Consider the following 21,404-nt stretch of genomic DNA (forward strand, 5'->3'; position numbering starts at 1 on the left):
TTCAGAAACATGAGGCTAGGTCTGTCTGTGCATCCCTGCCAGGCTGAGGCCAGGCAGCTGGGCCAGGGATAGCAGCGGGGATGCAGCTGTGTTGCAGAGGCACCTGCAAAGGCAGCTGCAAAGGCACTGACTCCTTCCTCTCCTTGCATCATCCCAAATTCAGACTTACAGATGTGTTTTGAGAGGGTCTGAACTGTCCAGGGCCAAACCTCCCCCAGCCAAGGCCACTGATCCTCGACACTCAACCTACCATCTCAGGCCCAAGGACATCATCACTGCACAGTGATTTACTGCCACCCACTTAAAAGCCTCGAAATCCCACAGGCTGTGCAGAACACACAAACACTTGAGCACAAAGAGGAAGAAGGCTGAAGTGGTTTTGGTAGCACACTTTTTAGTTTATTGACCTATACAAAACAATAGGTCTAAAAAATTCAGAAGTAGTAAAAGAATAAGCAAAAAGAGCTTTCGCATTTCTAGAGGCCTATACAAATATGCAAACCCAAGGAAATAAGTTACTTCTCGTTTTGTTTCTGTTCTTTTCAATTCCAAACCGCGACTCTAATCATACAAACGACTAAGTACCAGCTTAACAAATGTGTCCTTCTGTATATATTACATGCTCTGGGATATTGGTAAAAAAGGTCAAAAAAGTTGATCAGAAACTTTTCTATTCACAATATGGACAAGGAGTAACGAATCCTTTGTATAAAAGAAAAACAAGAGAGCACCATTTATGGAATCCTGAAGCACAGTACAGCTGAGAAACCAGAGAGGGTTTACCGCATGCAAACGAGTTGCTGGAAATCCCATCAGCTACCTCGTGCCAGTTGGTTCCCAGAGGGGTGGCAGGAGGTGGGTTTATCCCTCTTGGGTCGAGACTGAAGATTGCAGTCGCACTTCTTTCCTACACAAAGGGTTTTGCTAACGCGCTGTCCTGTCCCTCAGCGGCTCCGCGATGCGCCCGGCAGTTCAGGGCACTCGCGGCACCATCCTAATGCCCCTCAGTTTAAGGCACCCACTTGGCTGTTGGTGTTTGCATTCACCTGAAAATACTGGCCGTGCCAATCATGCCGTTTGCTCTGCGGCGAGCTGCCCGCGGCAGGTCCCCGGCTCACCGTGGCACAGCACAACGGGACCCTCACCCCACGGACCGGGCTGCTGTGAAGCTCTGCCCACTCCTCCACACAGGGGAGTTGTACCATGGAAAGGGCATTACACAGGAGGTTATTAATGACACTTCATCATGGAAAAGTGAGTTCACTGCTTCTGTTTTCAAAATCCACACAACCACCCATGGTTTCACACGATATATTGTGTCAGCAAACTCTTTGCTTTGTGGAACTTGCTTGTGGTGCTAACAAGCGCTCTAAATGACACCCCAAAAAATAGAGAAACTCATTCAAACCTTCCTAATGAAAAAAAATATCCAGGCTTCCTTCAAGTAATGTTCCAATACTGATTAAGTCACCCTTGGCCTCACTCACACACACGCAGTCTATCCTTCATAAGCTTATGAAAGTCCTTCCAGGCCATCATAAGCCATAGCAGAATGCATTTTCATTTCTTCTTATTTCAAACATCAGAACTGTGCTCCTAGAATTCCTGGGTTTTCCATAAAAGTCTCCTTTTCACATTTTCTTTTTCTCCAAGGTTTGACTTCAACACCTTCCAACCTTCCAAAAAAGTGCTTGCTAAATATAAATACTTCAACCAAGTGCTGCATCTAGGCATAGATTAAACTGTGGCTTGCCCTTGCTTGTGTAGGCTGTCTGGATTCAGAAGTGCCATTCGTGGTGAGGCTCTGTCCTGCTGCTACAGTCCCTCTTGGTGCTGACTTCCATCTCTCCCAGCAGAACAGCCCTGCTTCCTTTTGCTCCTTCGGTTTGGAAGTTCCACCCGAGATCCACCTCGGAGTCCCGGCATCTTGTGCAAGGCACGGGGGGAGGGCAGGAATGTGGGGCTGCAGGAGGCTTACACCAACGTTCCAGGCTTTGAGTCCTCGTGCCAGAAGAGCCTCTGCTCGTTGCCATGCCCGTCCCCCTCCAGCCGGCTCTCGTCCCCACCGCCCAGCGGGCTCTGCTCCGCGTACGTCCTGCAAGAGACACAGACCGGCCGTCAGACAGAGACAGGCACCATCCCCTGCACAAACTCCCAGTAGCTCCAAGCAATTCTGCCATTTCCGACTTCAGCAGTGCAGAAGTCCGGGGCAGGTGAGCTCATGTGCAAGAGGTGGATTGCTTTAGTCAGCCTCTCCACTGGGGAAGGGTTGGGGCATCATCAAGGGTTGGGGCCAGCAGGACCAAGTGCGCCTGCACTCAGCACTGGTGAGGCCACATCTCGAGTGCTGTGTTCAGTTTTGGGTCCTTCACTACAAGAAAGACACTGAGGGACTGGAGTGTGTCCAGAGATGGGCACTGGAGCTGAGGAAGGGGCTGGAGCACAAGTGTGATGGGGAAGGGTTGAGGGCCCTGGGGGTGTTCAGTCTGGAGAAGAGGAGACTGAGGGGAGACCATGAGCACTCTCTGCAGCTCCCTGACAGGAGGTTGTAGTGAGGTGGGGGCTGGTCTCTTCTACATAACAACTGATGAAACAAGAGGAAATGGCCCCAGGTTGCCTCAGGAGAGGTTGAGATTGAAGCTGAGGAAGAACTTTTCCCCTGAGAGGGTTGGTTGTCAATCTCTGTCCCAGGCTGCCCAGAGAGGTGGGGGAGTCCCCAGCCCTGGAGGAATTTAAAAGACACATAGCTGAGGTGCTGAGGGCCAGGGACTGATGGTGGGCTTGGCAGTGTGAGGGGAGCAGGTGGACTCCAGGAGCTTAAAGGTCCTTTCCAACAGAAACAATTCTATGATTCTATGACAAACCCAGGTTTTGTGCTGTCCTTAGTAAAACAGGATCTCAGCTGCTGGAAATTGTCAAGACTGTAGGGTGTATTGATGGCTCATTTGCCATAATTACATTAAAATAGAAAATAGATGAATGATCAGACAAGTGATTCAGAACATGGAAAATTAATAGCTAATAAGCCTCATTTAGATACAGCTGCCAAAATAAGCAGAGTTTTCAAAGCCCAATTACAGGAAAAAATCAGTAGAAAATGTATTTTTAAACACTGTTACTGTAAATCTTCTAAATCACTGCAGTAAAAAAGCCCATGACATTATCTTGGAATCAGGGACCTAGCAGATGCTTTTATGTCTTTTCTAACTCTTGCATTTATTTTAGAACAAACACCATTTAAACTTCAGTAATTTCTCACAAGTCAGCCTGGCAGCAAGTGCAAACTGCAGTCCACAGAGCCAGAGGCACAGCCTTGGGGTACTTACTACAGCTGGCTACACTTAGTGTATGTGCACTTAAACGTGATGGCATCTGTGTGGGCAGAGACATTGCCCTGGACAGGAGCCCTCTGTCCTCACTGGCAGCAGCTGACACACAACAGCGAGGGAAGAGACATAAAAACACTGAGTAGAAGCAGTGGGAGGGCTGCAGGAGTTCCTGCAGGGAGAGAGCAGAGCCTGAGGTGCCCACAGCCCTGGAGAGAGCCCTGGGAGCAGCAGCACAGCCCTGGCCACAGGGCTTCTCCCTGCCAAGAGAGGGGTGTGACAAGTGTGGAATTGCCTCTGGACACCTGTCCTCAAGATATGGAGTTGGAGGAGGTGTCTCCTTCCCTTGTTTCTCCAAAAGTTTATCAGCACAGGCACTACAGCTTCAGAGACACAAGAAGAGTAAGAAAAGACATAAATGCTGGGCTGCTGTGGGGGTGAGTGGAACAGCTACCAAGGAGTGTGAGATCTTGGATGCTCCGGCATCAGCCCAAGGAAAAGGCTGTGCAGCAAATGAGTTCATCCTTCACTGTAACTGCTTTCCCCTTCCTTGAACACCAATAGTACAACTGACCTGCCCCACAGAGAAGTCTTGCTCTCACAAAGTCAATTTTACAGTTACTCTCCACTCGGGCTCTTTGAAATCAAGTTTTAACAGCCTGTGAAATGCAGGATGAAGCAGAGAACAATCCTGATGCTCTCTACTCACCTGCTCTGCAAAGGAAGGTTGCCATAAACATTCCCATAACAGCTGGAGTAAGAGGAATGAGACAACACGTCGTAGTCTGAAAGTCCCAGCGCAAGAGGGTTTCGCCAGTTCCCAGCGGTGTTTGCAGAAGATGCTGGAATTAAAAAGGAATTACAGCAAATTAGATCTTTCTCCAGCTAAATCAGCTGAGACAAACGAGACAATTCTCATTAGTGATCTCTCTGGGTTTCTGGGGACACACAAGCAGACAATGCCAACATGAGACACGATTCACAAGCCCTGTGGGGTGGTACTTTGGAGCTGGGGAATTGCTTTAAAAAAGATCTTCTGACCCATTCAGGGATGTTCACTGTACTGTGTTTTGGAAGCCACCACAGCAACTGTGTTTAGACGGCAGGAAGTTTTGTACGTTGCTTCTAGTTGGCAAACACCTGTTTGAAACCCACGTGGCGCTCTGTGCTGCTTTGGACTATCTGTTCACACAGAGTAAAAGGAAGTTTTGCCCTTAGGAGAAGGCAACAAGCAGATCCTTCTTCCCAAGCACAGAACAAGATACTGTTCAGTTCCTCATCTACCTTTCAGATCAGAGCTCTAGCCTTGCTTCTACTCTGCTGAGTTGGCTGAGGAAGCAGGCAGGCAGAATTTGATGTACAGCAGGGACTTAAAGAAACCACTCTGGACAGAAGAAATGAGACATTACCCGAGGAGAACGACGACACCCGACTGCTGGGAGAGCACGGCACCTGCAGACCAGCAAAGCCCAAACTCCTTTGGGATCCTCTGTCAGACTCAAAGCCTGCCTGCAGGCCATGACCCTGTTCCTTTTGACCGGAGGCACGTTGGTACCAGCCACGGAGATGCTCAGCTACTAAGGCCTTGTGAATGTTTTTGGTTATATGCTCCGTTTTAGCCACTTGCTTCCTGGGAAGCCTTAGGGTTGCATACGGGTTGTGTGGCACTCTGTCTACGTCATCCTCGTGGTAAGCCCTGTATCTCTCGTAGCCGCAGTGCGCCGAGGAGCGGTAGGATGGGTTCACGCTGTACTGTCCCTCCGTGTCGCTCTCGTAGATGTAGCCCCCTCCAGTGAAATAAACCTCAGGCTCAGCATATGGGCAATACCCAGAAATATAGTAACTAGAGGAAGGCTGCTCCTGGCTTTTGTGGTAGACACCATTGCGGGCATCCCTCTGGGCAAGGTTTGGCATGCTGCCTGAACTGGCGGCGGAAATGTTGTGTTTCTTGGAGCGTCTGCGCCCCCTGGTCCTGTTGTCCAGCGTCTGAGTGGTGTAATAGGGGCTGGGAGTCGGCGTCACGCAGTAATACTCTGCGCTCGACTGGCTCGTGTAGGACGACCCGTCATCGAGGATCTCTGTGCTGCTGCTTCGCTGGGCCTTGGAGAGGGTGAAGGCTGCCTTCTCGGCAGGAGCCTCCGACAGCAGCTGGGTTTGGGACTCCAGACTCCCGCTGCGCTGCCGGCAGTGGTGCGGGGAAACATCCGGCCTGAAACAACACAGATGTTAAAGGGTGGCCCAAGGCAGTCCCACGAGAACGTGCCCACGCTCTCTGCAACCCTCTGTGTGAGGCAGGCACGCTGTCTCCTCAAACTAAGCACAAGACAAACTCACTCTTATTTTCCCACAGAGTATCTGCATTACAAGACACTGAGCTTGGCTGAATCTTAGATTTGCTGCAACAGTGGGAGCTCTCTAATAGAAATCTATAACTGAGCAAGCTTCGTCTGTGCCAGGAGTACATGCAGTACGGCTCACAAACATATTCTGCAATGATTTAAAGAAGGACTCTCACAGTTTTTAAGTAGGCAGAGTCTGCACAAGTAACCGAGCTAGCAGCAGAACATGGTGAGCGTGGCTCTGTTTCTCAAGGCTGCACTACTCCAGACAAATAAACCATGAGCTCTTCATAGCATTACCACATTTATACCACCTTTCCTTCCCCAGTGTGTGTTCTCAGCTGCCTAATAGCACAGGTGAGCTGCCCATGCAGCTTTCTTCCCAATAGTTAGGGCATTAGTTGGGTTCTCTCTCCTCTATCTGGCCACTTTGTCAGGAGGTCTGTAAGAACATAAGCCACAGCAGGCATCTGTCATCTTGGGAACAAGATTTTGTGGACAGGCCACTAGCTGATGGACAAGGCAATTTCAGAAGCCTCACTTTGTTAGGAAACAAGGCCACAGAGAAAATGTAAACTGAACTCTGGCTATCTTACAAGCATTTCACAGGAATGTTTGGAATGAGCATTTCTCCTTAAACCTCCCTACAGGTGCCTATCTGGAAATGACTCTTCTCACATAGTCTTTTATGATGAGAGGGGCAATATTTGTGCACCAGCTTCCATCTCACTCCTGAGTTTGCAGACACCATTTGTGTGTGCTGCTATTTGCCAGGAGAGGGTTTATGCTCACATAAGTGCCTTCACTCGCTTACAAAGCTGGTGCAGGACTGTGCCCCAAGACACTGGCTGATATGAACCTTGAGCCTCCAATAGCCACACAAGATTTTGAGAGCCTGGCAATGCTGCATGCCAAAGGACCTTTGGCCCTCTCATCATTGTTTGCTTTTATTCTTCTGCTACCTAAGACAGAGGTCGCACTTAACCCAGAGCCCTCTTACTGTAGGTGGCTGCTGCTGTAGGCATTGCGTGTGAGCACGGGGGTGGTGGGCATGCTCCTCCCGCCCTGCAGCTGCGGCGGCCGCTCCAGCGTGCGGTACGGGCTGCTCTGAGTCGACAGAGGGTCCCTGCAAGGAAGGAGACGACCCTGGTTCAGTTAAATGCCACACAGCTTGCAGCACACAGGATGTGTGCACCCTAAGTCTTGAAGAAACAAAACAAAGGGCAGAAAACACAGGTGAGGGCATAGCTGGATGGGTTTGTCCATATAAAGGACAAAGCCGGTAAACAGGAAGAGAAATTCAGCCCCTTCTGGTGGCCTGATGGAGGTCCTCTCAGGATGACCAGTAGGAAAGCTGCTGCCAAAGGACACAAGTGCAATGCAGAAGAGACAGGGCAGGTAACAGAGAAGCAAAGGAATCTTCTTTTAAATGATGCACATCACAGCTAAATGGCTGCATATGGCTACAATTCAACTTTTAAACCTCATGTGGACGAAGGTTCTGCTTATCTTGAGGGACAGACGATAAAAACACAAAGACATGACATTACCCAGAATGTCAAAAACACTCTCAAGCATGTATTCAACAGCCTGCTCAAGGCAAGACACAGTCCAAGAAATACTAGGATGGGTGGGAATCCTTATACTGAAAACAGCCAGCACCAGATCAGACCCATGTAACAGGATCACACACCATCAGCAGAGCTGCTGGGATCAATGTGCTCCATGTTCTGCCTCAGAAAGTGCCCAAATCCCAGAGGTACATACAGGAACCTCAGCCAGTCACTGCAGCTGGCACTAATGATGGCAGGTGGTTGAATCTCTGACATGGAGAACTGCCCATCAGGACTGACATGAATTCTATATGCTTTGACAATGCACTGATACCACCCTGAGGGATGGGTATGGTTTGGTGTTATCTGAAGCCCTTAACCAGTTATCAGGAAAACCACAAGTTGTTTAGTGAATACTGGAAACAAGCCCCAGAGATGGAGACAAGGTTGACACTACTGTAGGGACAAGCAATTCCTTAAATACAGCCCTTGCCATTAAATTTCTCACCCGTCTCAAACCTCTTCACAAAGCCAACACTGCGCTACGATTTCAGAGACCATGACAACACACTTTTGTTACTAAAAAGATTTAGCTCCCATCACCAAATCCTGTCGTGAGAGAGGAGCGTCGGGCAGTGGGCTCTGCAGGAGTGCCTGCAGGAACAGGATTCCTGGCAGGGGCAAGAACAGAGCTCACACCAGGAAGGTGGAGAGCACGGTGGCAGCGAGACGTGCCCTACCTGGAGTATCTGGATTCCAAGAGCTGCTCGTTTATGGATGACTTTCTGAGATGAATTCTCTCCACCCCGAGGGACTTTGGTGGAGGAAGCCTTGGAGAGAGCTGTGCAGAGCTGGGTCTCTGTGCTGGCACAGGAAGTGATTCACTGACTGTTGGAAAGGAACATGTATCTTATTAGCAAAATCCTTGATATTTTTGCCCTCTATGCAAATCTGTGGCCCCCAAGCAGAACCACTTTGCACTGTAGAAGCTGTGAATCTAGAAATGCTCTCCTGCCTGCACTGAGCTCTCCCCCACAGGAGGACATCATGGAGGCTCATTCAGATCTCAGCAGCACTGACTCCTACAGAGCTTACACACAGCTTGGGGCTGTGCCAGATTGCCAAGTGGAATTTCCTCAGGAAAACATCTCCTTGTAGCACAATCCGTCCCAGAACTGAGCAGGCAAGCTCAGCCTTGGCAAAGGCCACTTCTTCTCCCTCATCTCCCATCTCTTTACTTAAAAATGACATGTTAAGAATTAGTTTTGAAATACAACCTAAAAGGAACTGACTTCAAAAGCACCTGAATGAGCAAAGACAACTGAGAGACACATTTGATTGAAGGCAATGGGGAAGACGCTAGTTTGATCCTTGCTCTTACTTTGCTCAGGGCACAGCCCAGGTTCCGTCAGAGCCAACAGGAAACTCCAGCTAATACATATAAATGCAGGAGGAGCATCACAGAGAACACCTTCACAAACCAAAGGCCTGGCTCTACTTTTATTAGTAGGAGCAGGAATCAGGAGTAACTCCATTTTAAAGCACCAGATGGGTTGTACAAGTCTCAAACTGGGACAAAGTGAGATTAGAATCAGGCTCTAACTGAAAAGTGAGTAATAATTTAGATAATGTTTGTCCCCAAATGATGAGTATCCAGTGGAAGGGAGAGGCAAGCCAAGTCCTTTCCACCTTGTGGAACGGGGCGTGGACGTGTGTGTCTGTGGGTGTGTGTGTGAAATGAGTCAGCTGAGCAAACACCACATCCATGCAAGATGCAAGCTCACTAGGTAACAGCTAAACGTAAACAGATCCTTAGTATCTGTCACTATTCTGCTTTTTTATAAGTTTTAGAGTGTCTGTGAGGACAGAAGGGCTGGGCAAACCCTCCAGCCTTTGACTCACCTCTGGCCACCTCCTAGGGATGAAGTATTTGACATCCACAATGCACTCAGCTTGCAGGTTGGTTGTGTTAAAACCAACTGTCCTCTCCAAAGAAGGCTCAGATCAGCTCACAGAGCAGAAATTTTTCAATAACTAACCCACTATGCTCTTGCTTCCTCTGCTATAAAGTCATTTGTCACTGAAAGGCACCAAAATATAGGCCAAGGGCTTGTCTCTGAAAGGGCACATTTCGTAGCAAAACAAGGGTAAGCAACATACCGTCATCATAGGTGGTTGTATCAGACAGGGAGCTGCTCTCAGATGGAATTATATCTTCTATGAATGAAAAAAAGCACTTTTAAGTATAGGAGACCCAACACCAGTTTCCAAATCTCATACACAGTTTATTTTCCACAGCTTCAGAGCCAGCTGCTACTTGTAATGCTGTGATGTGTATGCTTTAGACCTCAGCAGCCTGGAGACAGTCCTGCTTTGGAGTGTGTCGTGACCCAGTGGTGTTCACTGTAGTTCAGCAAGCTACCTTAGCTAATTATCAAAGGAGGTTACTTTTTTTTCCAGCTGCAGCAGGAATCAGGCCAAGATTTACAAAGGTGTTTTCCACCCAGCTTCCAACAGATCTCACAAGGTGTTTTGGTGCTTCAATATCTGTCAGGAGCCTACACAGACATGTAGATCTTGGCTGCTAGCATCTAATCTCCTCTAGGTATATCTGAAATACCACCAAGGAGGTAGGAAACACCTTTTGAAATTTGGCATTCACTTTTCAATGTTTCATCAGCATAAAAATCCCATTTCAATGAAATTAAAATCAATTCAGAATATCTCCCCCAATTTCAACCAAGTTACTGGAAATTCCAGCAACCCAGTGAGCAGTAACTGTTGTAGGAACACTGCAAACCTTTCTGTTTCTTGTTTTGTTTTTTACTCAAAGTGCTTTATTGCACCTGCTTGTCCTCTCACCTTGATGTCACACACTCGCTCAGCAACAGCCTGTCCTTGCTAAGGAGCTCTGAATTTAAATCCTAAATCTGTGCACTTCCCCACAGAAACAGGACAACTCTGGGTGACAGAGGAAGCAAAGGAAAGGGAGAGTGGAACACGAGGAGGGGACAGTCCAGTATGTCCTTCCCTTAGGGGCTGGGATGACAACAGTTATGGCTTGACTCAATAAGTCAATTTTATTATTTAACACATTACTTCCAACAAGTCATTCCCCAAATTCACAGACACTGGTGACTCATTGTTGCTCAGCTCTCTGAAATCCAGTACCTTGAGCCTGAGAGTATGGCCAGTGGTGGGGAAAAGGTTAGAAAGAAAATCAGTTATTGAAGCAGAGGATGGATCTGCTTCAGATAAACAAACACACACTGTACTGCAAGAGACAGGAACTGGAAGGGAACACAGCTAACTCATTGCTAGCTAGGTATTTGCTGTCTTGCAGTCCCCTCCCTTCAGGGAGACCCTCTGAGACGCTGAATCCAGTCCCTTTTGGCTGTGTCCACCTTCCCAGACAGCAACCAAGGATGTCATGTATCAAATGTTGCCCAATGATAGGCTAGGTGTATAAGGACCAACTCCTAAGTTGTTGGTTTGCACAGCAGGATAAAAAACTGCCTGCATCAAACAACAGTAACTGTGCAGGGAGGGAGAACCCCACATGGGCTTCTCATTGCTCAGGGGCTTTCAGTAGCTTCCTGGTCATTACTATAGATCACATGTCCCAGGACCTCCCACAAAAGGTATCCAGATTGGGGAGCAAAAGACTGGAAAAACAGATGCTTTCCTTCTCTCTGTCAATCAGGAACTAGCTAGGCCACATGAAATAGTGATCATCAGCCTGCCAGCATAAGCACTTTGTCACGATGGGATAGCTCAATGCTGTACTGGTTTGTACAGGAATGAGACACGTTGAAGGTTTCCCTGATAGAAACCTGGTAGTGACAGGAGAAAGGCCTTTTCCAAGGAAAATGTATGTTGGCAACAGGTGTCATCTCAAGGGTCAGTAAGAGAGTATCAATATAAACAGCAGAAAAATCTTGTGTTTACTTTCCCACCTTGTAATTCCCAGGAAAAATCCCACTAACCTCACAAAACAGCATTTCCTCTGGGACAAAGGGGGAAAAAGGAAATCAAACATTAACAATTGTCTGTAGATATTTTCCACAGAGGGGAGAAATAAAACATGTCCTAAAACTGTTAATGTCAGTAAAGAAAGTAGAGGGGCCTGCAATACCTAGGAGCTTTTACGACCCAAACTCCTTCAGCTGGCTCAGATACTGGCAAGTTTCCAAGCTTTATCCTACAAAACAGCAGAAATCTCACCTCTCAGGAAAATCACACTTTCAGAAAGGACGGGGCAAAGCTATCTGCTTTCACTGTGCTTGTCAATGGCAAATGCATTCAGTCAAAAAGCTCTTTGCCACTACTTGCATTCATAAACTCTTGAGCTTTGCTTCCATCCTCCTGGAAAGCAGCAATTTTTAATCAAGAACCAAAGTCTTAGATCCTTATTTCCTTGATTCTATAAGAAAATCTCCCATGTTCTACTTCTGCTAGAACTGAAGCACTGTGGAAGGGAAGGGAGAGAGACCTTGCAATGTGGCAGTTAAACATACAACTGCACTCAATACACTGGCGTGTGATGGCCAAAATCACAGCTTCAGCCAAGGTGCTCCTGGCAGCCTTTCTACATGCAGCACTTTCAGTCTGTACCTGGCACTGGAACGTGTCTCCACTTGTTCCTAAAACTCCAGCTTATTCTGCCCTCAGCCTATAAGCAGTGCACTTAGCAGAGCAGATGCAGCAATTGCATCTCTTTTTTGCCTTGGAGAAAATAAAAACCATACAGTGAAGATGTAAACAAAACTTGCAAGTGGGCCAAATTACTTTTCTTTGCCTCCTGTTTTCATTAGAACACGGGGAATTCTGTTGCTTACCTGGTAGAGTAAGAGTTGATTTCTGGGTTGGTTTTTTGCCACACTTGATTCTATATTCATTTATGGAGTTTTCTATCTCTTGCAGTTTTTTTACAGCATCAGTATACTCTTGCTTTCTTTTCTTCTTCACATTTTTGCAGATGTCTGGCTCACTGGCAAGTTTCTTGGCAGCCTCCACCAGCTTTTGCTGTATGATAAAATTGCTCTCCAAGTCCTGCAAAGCAGGATCCTGCAAATCCACAAGACAAGTTACTTTGCTTGTACTCTTGAGTAGAAATTACCAACGAAAGCTATTGAATAAAAGATCTGTTTTTGTGGTAATGAAGTGACATCTTGAGCACAAAACACAGAAATACCAAAGTTAATACACAAGACACTCCCAGCATATGAAACTCTTAGATATTATTTTCCTATGACTAGTGTAAGATTATGAGATCTCTTGGAAAAGATCCAAAGCTCTCCAGTCCAGGTGATACTTAAATCCAGGTTTAGACCACTAAACCTCCTTGCTCTGAGTCGAAGCCTGAAAACATCTGTTCAAAATCTCTCTCTGCTTCACAGAAAATAAAGATGGAAATTGATACTAGCATACCTACATAACAGGGAGTTGGAGGCTTTAATTAATTGTTTGTAAACAACTTTGAGATGCTCAGATGAAAGGCGCTACGGCAGTGCTGAGCAACACGTAATTAAATCTGGTCAGTAGGATTTTGTTTCAATAACTTTTAAATAGTCTACATAAAATCTGTCTGCTGCAGACATGGATCACTCCAGTCCTGTAAGCCAGGGCAAAGAGTTTTTGGTCAAAGGCAGATGCAAAGTGCCCAACACCTTCTTATTACTTACATGATACAGCTTGTTAAGAAATCTCACAAGGAATGAGGGGGAAAAGTGTATATGTCTGAATTACTCTATCCCTTGAGTCAGCCTCTGTCAACAAAGTTCATATGAACTCTGGAGCAACATAGGAAGCTTTTACTCAGGTGGAAGTTTCATTAAGCCAGAGATACATCTCCTTTTGCTGTCACCTGTCACACAACTATGCTCATGGACAGACGATTGTGCAAGGGGGACAGTGTCCGCCCCTGCCACATTCTGCATTTGAACACAACCTCAACGTGAGACAGATCAATGCTTGAGAAAAGCTCATAATCATGGGTTGCCAGACAGTGTTATGAATCTGCTCTTCCCTAATTAGCAGCAAAATGTCCATTAAAATGCAAGCAGCATGGCCAAATCAGGGATTCGGGTCAGGGGACTTTAAGGCCTTTTGAAGCAGCCGATTTCCTGGTCATTTCAAAGGCAGCGTGGCTGAAATAAGGGTGGTACCCATCTAAACTTCCCAGCCTATGCAAGCAACTGCCCCAGCTGCCTCCTCTTAGTCAGGGAAGAGCTGGATTATTTACAAGCAGCTTTGGCCACCAGCCTGGCCACCCCACCTCTGCTCTGTGAAAACAAACAGCAGCGCTCACCTCTTCACTCGGGAGCAGGTTGTCATCCAGCTTGAAGGCTGTGCCAACACGTCTCCTCACCTGGGGAGGTTCCTCTCCAGCATTCAGAGGATACTCCTTGGGCATCTTGCCTGTCAGCTCCTGAGAACACAGAGGGCTCTACATGATGGTCTGGAAGGAGGGAATGGCTCTCACCTACCCCGACCCCACTGCGAGGTACAGTACTCACGGCCTCTCGCAGGCAGATTTTCTTCAGCTCCTCAACTTTCTGAAGGAGTTTTTCCTGAAGCATTTTTTCTTTCTTCTTTAGTTCCATAATTTTTTCTTTCTTTTGTTCTTCACTGACCTCTGAATCCTGAGAGCCTGAAAAATAAACTCTCTCTATCAGATGATTTGCAGGTAAAAGACACTTTTTTTCTGGTCAAGCTGAGATCTCCCCAAAGCAGTCCAGCCCAGCAAAACAATACGTGATTCCAAGGGCAACATCCCGCTCATGTCATCCAGCAGGCAGGCTTTTAGGAAGTCCACACTTTTTCAATCCCCCCTAGCATATGTAGTCCCAAGTATACACTCCAGAAACCCACTACACTGAATGCAAATCATTGCTTTAGCAATATCTACAATATACTTAATATTCTGTCTTTGACTTCGCTTTAGAGACAGGCATCAAGTCTCCTTGCTTGAGCTTCACCTCGAGGCACTCACATGTGGCAGCCAGGCTTCTACCTTCTATGCAGTCAAGGAGAGATCTCAAGTCCACTCCAGAGCTGAGCTTTATTTGGACCAGAGAAGATAAATGCTTCATTTTTGAGGAAGCTTGGAGCAATTCAGCTCCTAGAACAGGTGCTTTAATTTAGCCTCGATCAAATATCCCTCAGACTTTGATAAGACTTACAGTCATTCAAGGACTGACTGGTAAACTGATATGAAACATAGTTACAGGGGGAAACAGCAAGTTATACCATTGATGTTATTGTTTCAGGTACATCACACATGCCTTCACATACGGCAGTGTAGTTACCGTCAGCTAGCTTCGTCTTCCCTTTTCACACACACAAGCCCCACTGTACTTCACTACATTGCATCCACATGAAGTATTACCTGATGAGATCAAACTACCATTGCTGGCCATAATAAACTGGTTCTTGGCCTCCAGAGTCACTAGCTTTGAAACTTTTGGTGTTCCCATCTCGGTCAGGTCCATGGCAATATCGTCCAAGCTTCTGGCTGAAGGAATTTTTGCCTGAAGGAGTTAAAAAAACCCCAAACATTCAGCCTCTTCGAGTTACCTCTAATTAACTTCAGAACAGACACTTCACACCTCATCTGCCACAATATTAAAGGCTAAAGCAACAGCATCATGTCAGAGCTCAGGGTGCACAGCCCTGTGCTGGAATTCCTTCCCCCTCTGCCCTCAAAGCTTGAGCCATCTCCCAACTCAAAACCTCTTTTCTGTTTGCACCTTGTTCAAAATGAACACAAGGAGACAAAAGAAAAAGCAGATTAAACACCAAGAGGTGGGAATTCCCTCTTCTGTGATTTCCATAGCCTTTAATTGCAGGCAGGCTAAAACAGATCAAATAAGGATACTGTCACTAACAGGCTGCTGGAAAAGCTGACAGAAACAATTTGTAGTTTTTCTCTGTAGAGTAGTTAAGCCCTGGAAAAACATACACCAAAGGATATAAAGGAAAAGTGTTGAAACTTATGCCCAGTCAAGCGCCTTATAACTTACTTTGCTTTGCTTTCTGTCCAAGTAGAACTGGTGTTGACTGATTGCCATCACCCAGATGGACTTGATCAGGGAAGTGTTTGCATACCAGGTTTGCACTACCAGTCCACTCTGACCAAAGGTCCTTCTTGACACCGAAATTCTGAGGTGAGAACAATGCAGTTTCAAGGCAAGTCTTTGAGGTTGAAGTCCCAAACACCCCCCTCTCAAATAGGCAAGGTTCAACCTTTATATCAGCGATGTGAAAACTCAGATCTCTTTCTCCCTGCACCTGGTGCCACCTTCCCTCTCTCCTAACCTTCTCTTAATTTTACTAAGCTAAGGTTCAGGTCCCTCCTGGTTGAACTTTGCCACATGAGTAGTAGCAAGTGCTGTACCCTTTAGTTCAGCAGCACAGTTGTGCTGCTGAGACCAACATCTGCGTATGTTATAACCCAAGAAAGGGCGAGCAGATTACCATGGGATCCTGAAAGGAGTGATCAGGCAGGACAGGGGATCTAGGGGGATCAGCAGAGCACCTTGCTGCTCCTTCTGGTTCAGCCAAGAGGCACAGTGCCAGAGGTAGAAAGGAAGGCAGCAGGAGAAGCAGAAAGGAAGGCGGAGTCAGAAATTCATCCTGGGCAAAAGCTCCTTCTTCTTGGGAGGCACCTGGAGGTCAAGGCCCCGGAAGGCAGCCCATGGGGGAGCTCCCACCCCAACTGGCAGTGTGCCTTCGGGCCCCCAAGGCTCAAACCCAGAGAAGGGAGCCAAGGCAGAAGAGAGCAGAAGGGGATCAAGGACATGATGTCTGAGCCCTGCAGGCTGTGTTCCTGGGTCTCCTGCTGCACAGGCATGTTACAGCAGCCTCTGGGGAAAAGGGCTTTGTAAAGTGTGCAAATTTGGCTACCACAAATGGTCCTCCCTTTGCTCCAAGAACTCCCTCAGAAGACATCATAGGCAATCTCAGAGGACACCCAGAGCTGTAACACATCATCAGTCGCTCCACACAGCTCACTATGACTGTGATCTTCCCTCTACAACATCCCAGCACGATCTGTCCATCCCTCGGAGCCCCGATCCAGCCTGGGCTGCCTTGCCAAACACAGCATCCACGTTGCAAAGGAATCTCAGGTCTGTGTTGAATTCAGAGGCACCTCCCATCCCCATCCACTACCATGAGATGATGAATCCCCACCCTCTGGGTAAGGGCTCATCCTGCTGCCTCCTGCAGCCTTACCTGCGGGGATCGTGCACTTCCACAGCAAATTTCTTTTCACGGAAATAGAGATTTTCCAGCTGTTTCCATTGGAATAGCTAGGAGAATTGGGAGAGAGAAGCAGGACACTGTCACTACAAAAATCACCAGTCTTCTGCCCCCAAGGTTCTGTAATTCCAGCAAACTACAATTCCTGTCTATCTTGAGCTGTGGCATGGACTCAGCAGTTACATCATTAACTCATCCCTAACATCAATTAGAATAAGCACATAAATATATAGTGTGCCCCTCCAGTAATTTCACACTCTCAACAGAAAATGCATTGCACATTGAGGATTTTGCCTGAGAGATTTCACCTCTTTCCATCAATAGCACATTTATTTTCACTGCTAGAAGTTCAGAAAGACCTTGGGAAGGCAGCTAAAGTCCTTTTGTCTCTGATAAAATGCAAAAACCTCTATACCAAGTAACTGCATGGACACCTAGGGTCTCTTCCCTCAGTCAGAACACCCCCAGGGAATGGCAGCAGCTCAGGGAAAACCAAGACCTCTCTCCTCTGAAGACATTGGGTGAGAGATTCAGCATGACATTGTAGAGCAGGGATAGAACACATACTGAGGAGGAAGCTATCCCACAACGCAGACTTCTGTAAGGAAACCACGAATTTCCTGCAAAGTGCCAGCTGGGAGAAGAGATCAAAGTCAACCAGGGCTTGGCAGCTGCACCCGTGGGATCAGTATTTCACACCAAGTCGCTCTCCCTTTGTACCAGCCTTCACCACCCTCTGGGGATGATCCATCAGGGGCTGCATCTTCTCAGTCTGGCTTTGGCTGAGCTGTTCCCTGGCCCCTCAGTGCAGGTTTCTGCAGCACCAACTCCTGTCCTCTCTCAAGCAGTGCCAGGGTGCGTGGGCACACACAGAGACCCATACAGGTGTCCCCAGGGATGTCAACTGAAGACATGCACAAGTGGAGCAGCACACACTGCAGTTCACAGTGAGCTACTTCCCAGGGCTACAGCTCACGTGGAGGTACCGCAGGAACTTCCACCAGGCTGGGCAAGCAGGGCCAGCGTTCAGTAGGAGAGATCAGCCTGCAACAGCAGCGATGCAGCTGAGGCACTTGGCCATTACAGTGACCCTTCTCCTTCCACACAGGAGTTTTCTCCAAAGCCACCACACCAGAAATCCCCAGGACATGCAACATCCCCGCTGGCCTCTGCCAAAACCCAACACGCCATGTTCCCACTGGAGGAACTTCCAAGCTCTGTACAAATTGTGCATTACAACATGCTGCATTTAACACATTCTTAACACAGATCCCAAACGAAACCTAACCCAGAGCATGTGTTTGTAGGGAAAGCTCTGGCTCTCTCAATGACCCTTCCCTCTGTTTAATTAACGCTTTCCCTTCTAGTACTACAATTTCTCATTAGATCCTGCTCTATGAAAAATGCAGCAAGAGGAAAAATCATTTACTTAAACTAATAAGTAATTTTCTAAAAGATAATGTTTTAGCCTGATGCTTAAGTGAGTGTCTTTGTATTAAAGGCACCCTGTCCTGTCACACTGCTTTCAGAAGTGCCCTCTTTCTAACAGTGTTAAACTTAAAAAAGCCCTGAAAACAGCTCATACAGTATGTCAGGCTGTTGAGCAAGAGCACCCACACACAGGGATCCCCAATGTGGCCCCAGCCCCTCAGCCACCCCCTGCCCCTCCGAGCACGCTCCCCTCCCCACACTCACCTCCCCACTGCACCGGCCCCTTCTCCACGGCCCCAACGGCCACGCTGGAAAGCGTCAAGGGCGACATGAGCAGAGCAGAGTGAGAGGTGGCTGCTGTGCCATCCCTCCAGCCCGGCAGCCCTGGGTTCTGCTCCGGCTTCGCCTCCCACTGCTGACACACGCCTGACATCACCACCTCTCCCGGCAGCGACGCCTCCCCGACCCACCCTTCCCCCGAGATAAAGGCAAAACTGAACGCAGGAGAGGGCAGAAGAGGGTTTCTGCCAGGGGGCTGCACCCCTCTGGGATACCCCGAGGCCTGGCAGGGGCTTAGGCGGGAGCCAGGGTGGTGAGGGGCTGCGGCTGGCAGCCTGGCCCCCACAGCACTGAGCCCTGGCCCTGTCGGCATTGACTCATGCCTGAGAGGCAACAGGTTCAACCAGAAGCATCGGGCTGTGTTCCCGGCCAGCCTGCTCCCACGCTCGTAAAAACGATGGGCGTGCTTCAAACATGACCTCTGGAAAAAACCTGCCCTGCTGCTTCTTATCGGTTGTGGGTGATGACACCCCGGCCCCTTTCTTTATCACTTCCTCTGGGTTTTTCCCCTCCGGACGCACTCGGCATTCCCGAGGGCTGCGGGAGAAGGGGGCAGTTGTTCCAGGGGCTCTGGAGGTGAGACGCTCACATTCAGCAAAACACAGCTGCCCCAGCACCTTGAGCAGCCTCCTGCCCAGGCAGAGGGACAGGCTAGCACTCCCAGGCACTGGAGGACCCTTCCATGAGCTCTGAGTTGCATCTCTGATCATCCCTGGTGTGAGAAGGGAAAAAAACCCAAAAGCCTTTGCACTTACAAAGAAACTTGCATGGAATTGCCTCAGGATGTGGGTAGAGCTTTGCCCCATTTCCTCCCCACCCTTGGAAATCCTTCCCAGCCCCAAAACGGAGCTGGTGCGTGCCTGAAGCATTTACAGCCAGGTAGATTCAGCACAGAGACATTTGTCTCCTTACCCAAAGACAGGCATGACTGGGACAACTCCAGCTACTCACTGTGAGGGTGAGGAAGCACTGGCAGGGGCTGCCCAGATGGGTTGTGGAGTCTCCTTCTCTGGAGACATTCTAGAACCCACTTGGATGAGTTCCTGTGTGACCCACTCTAAGTGATCCCGCCCTGGCTGGGGGGTTGCACTGGATGAGCTTTCCAAGTCCCTTCCAACCCTTAAGATGCTGTGATTCTATGATACTCCCTCCATTGCTCCACCACATTTGAAATCCTGCACATGGGACACATTTTTGCTCTTACAGACTGAAAAGTAACCTGTCCTTGAGCCATCTCACTTCAGAATAGAACCTCCTCCTTAGCAATCAACTCCTCTAACAAACCCTCCCGCAGTCAGGTCCTTAAAAAGACCCAGCAATGATTGTATGAGCAGCTCAAGAATAAGTTGTGGACTAATAACATTTATGTAAGTGCACTTAAGTATAATAATGAATAAATGCATTAACAGGTTTCTGCCTAACACATCTGCATCCACAAAGACAAGAGGAAAAAAGGCTTCAATACAAACAAGGTCAAAAAAAAGTACTCAAGAATAAACCAGAGTAAATCAGATGAGATTATGTAAACACCTTTAAGTATTCTTTTTCTAAATCGTGGTTAAAAGGCAACACTCAGGAAACTGTCACTGGCACTAGAGTTTTCCTGCTCCCTTCAAAGGCTTCCTAACTCTGCAGAGACATGTTTCTAAGTCACTCCTAATTTCAGTCTTGCCTAAATGACACACATATCACAAGACAAAAGAGTTGTAAAAAACAAAACCAAACAAACCACCTGGAAATCCAAAACTGGTTTTTGAGGTATGGAAGGACAATTAGGAATAATTAAAATGTTTTTGTGCAAGTTTTGCAATATATGTTCCCTTCACCAGATTATTAGGTCCACCTGAGCTAATTAATGCTTTCTTAATAGCCTTCTCATCCATTCACACTGCTCTTGAAAACTCCCGCTGAGCACAGCAGTCCAACTCTACAGGCAGAATTTGGCCATGCTCAAGGTTTGTTTTCTGGGCCTTTTTGGAGAAGGCAGAAGTGCAAAGCTCTCCAATCATTACTCAGGCTCCTCTGTGCACCAGTCAGACTTGTACCACCCAGCTGCTGCTCTGGCCAGCCCATGAGTTTAAGCTTTCTGTATTTCTACTGCAGTTCTCTTCAAGACACTGCAGAAACACACAACAAAAAGGTATCACCCTCCCAACCTTCTTTCCCGTACAAAAAGAGTGGTAATTGTAGTCTAATGAGACACAAAACAGACACAGACTGTTAAAGCAGCGAGACACCTTAAGAAAGGCAGTTGGTTTTTTACCTGGCCCATCTCACATAAGTTTTGAATAAAATGCAAGTTTGTCTGGGCCTGACAGCAGGAGCTTGCTGGCTCTGAAAAACGGCCCCATCAGGATGGCAGGCAGGAGCTGGCAGAGCCCCTGCCTGGGAGATGTGCAAGAGAGCTGCTGAGGGGCCCTTCGCTTCATGTTCCTATCAGCCTGATGCTTTTTGTTTCATAAGGATTTTTTTAAATCTTTTTTTTTCTGCAAAGGAGTGAAAGGTCTGGAGGGGTTGTGTGACCAAGCACTTCTGCAGAGCTGCATCAGAGCCCAAGGCATAGCACATGCCAGGGTTAATCCTGGGATGTTTCTGAGCTCTATAGGAAATTCTGACCAACAGACAAATTATCCAGATCTTTGATTTTCTGGGTAAAGCCAACGTGGAAGTTCAAACCATGCTGCAGTGCTTGCAGAAGCCTTTCCCTTGGGCAGCACTTTCCAAGCACCTCCTGGTACATGCAGTGCCTGTAAGAAGGTTCAGCCACTAGCATCCCAGACACTGGCTGGGAACAGTAATCTCCAGACAAGCCTGGCAATTCAGACCAAGAAAACATAAAGGATTTCTGCTCAGAGGAATGCACCCCACCCCAGTGAAGGAAATTATCGCCCTGCCAGCAACCCTGGAAGAAGGGCTGTGCTGTAGCCCCTCTGCTGCAGTTTGCTGTCTGGCTTGCTACCTTCAGCTGAAATCTTTCTGGTTTCAATTGCTATGCTTGGCCATGGAGGGAAGCATTTAAGGAGATGGCAGGAGAGCCAAACTGCTCCACCTGCAGCAACAACTGAGAGGAGGCAGCAGACAATCCCACCTGTGCCAGCACATAAATTGGCATCCTTCATCTCTTACATATTAAGCCATTCCTCTAAAGACCT

The 21,404-nt window shown here is 47.7% G+C and overlaps 1 protein-coding gene across 3 annotated transcripts in view; it reads right to left on the minus strand.

Moving 5' to 3' along the window:
- Positions 1–374: 374 nt before the first annotated feature.
- The window catches only part of FRMD4B (FERM domain containing 4B), a 127,149-nt gene continuing 106,119 nt past the window's right edge, over positions 375–21,404 (minus strand). For all 3 annotated transcript variants that reach the window (XM_062008400.1, XM_062008399.1, XM_062008401.1), the window contains 12 exons: positions 16,456–16,532; positions 15,243–15,381; positions 14,609–14,750; positions 13,737–13,870; positions 13,529–13,648; positions 12,057–12,285; positions 9,379–9,435; positions 7,959–8,106; positions 6,666–6,791; positions 4,736–5,535; positions 4,036–4,168; positions 375–2,095 (listed from right to left, as the gene is read on the minus strand). In XM_062008400.1, coding sequence (XP_061864384.1) covers positions 1,975–2,095; positions 4,036–4,168; positions 4,736–5,535; positions 6,666–6,791; positions 7,959–8,106; positions 9,379–9,435; positions 12,057–12,285; positions 13,529–13,648; positions 13,737–13,870; positions 14,609–14,750; positions 15,243–15,381; positions 16,456–16,532 — 2,226 coding nt within the window. In that variant the 3' untranslated portion in view covers positions 375–1,974. The remainder of the gene's footprint in view (positions 2,096–4,035; positions 4,169–4,735; positions 5,536–6,665; positions 6,792–7,958; positions 8,107–9,378; positions 9,436–12,056; positions 12,286–13,528; positions 13,649–13,736; positions 13,871–14,608; positions 14,751–15,242; positions 15,382–16,455; positions 16,533–21,404) is intronic.

The sequence above is a fragment of the Colius striatus genome, chromosome 15 (genome assembly GCF_028858725.1).
Source record: "Colius striatus isolate bColStr4 chromosome 15, bColStr4.1.hap1, whole genome shotgun sequence".
Taxonomy (NCBI): domain Eukaryota; kingdom Metazoa; phylum Chordata; class Aves; order Coliiformes; family Coliidae; genus Colius; species Colius striatus.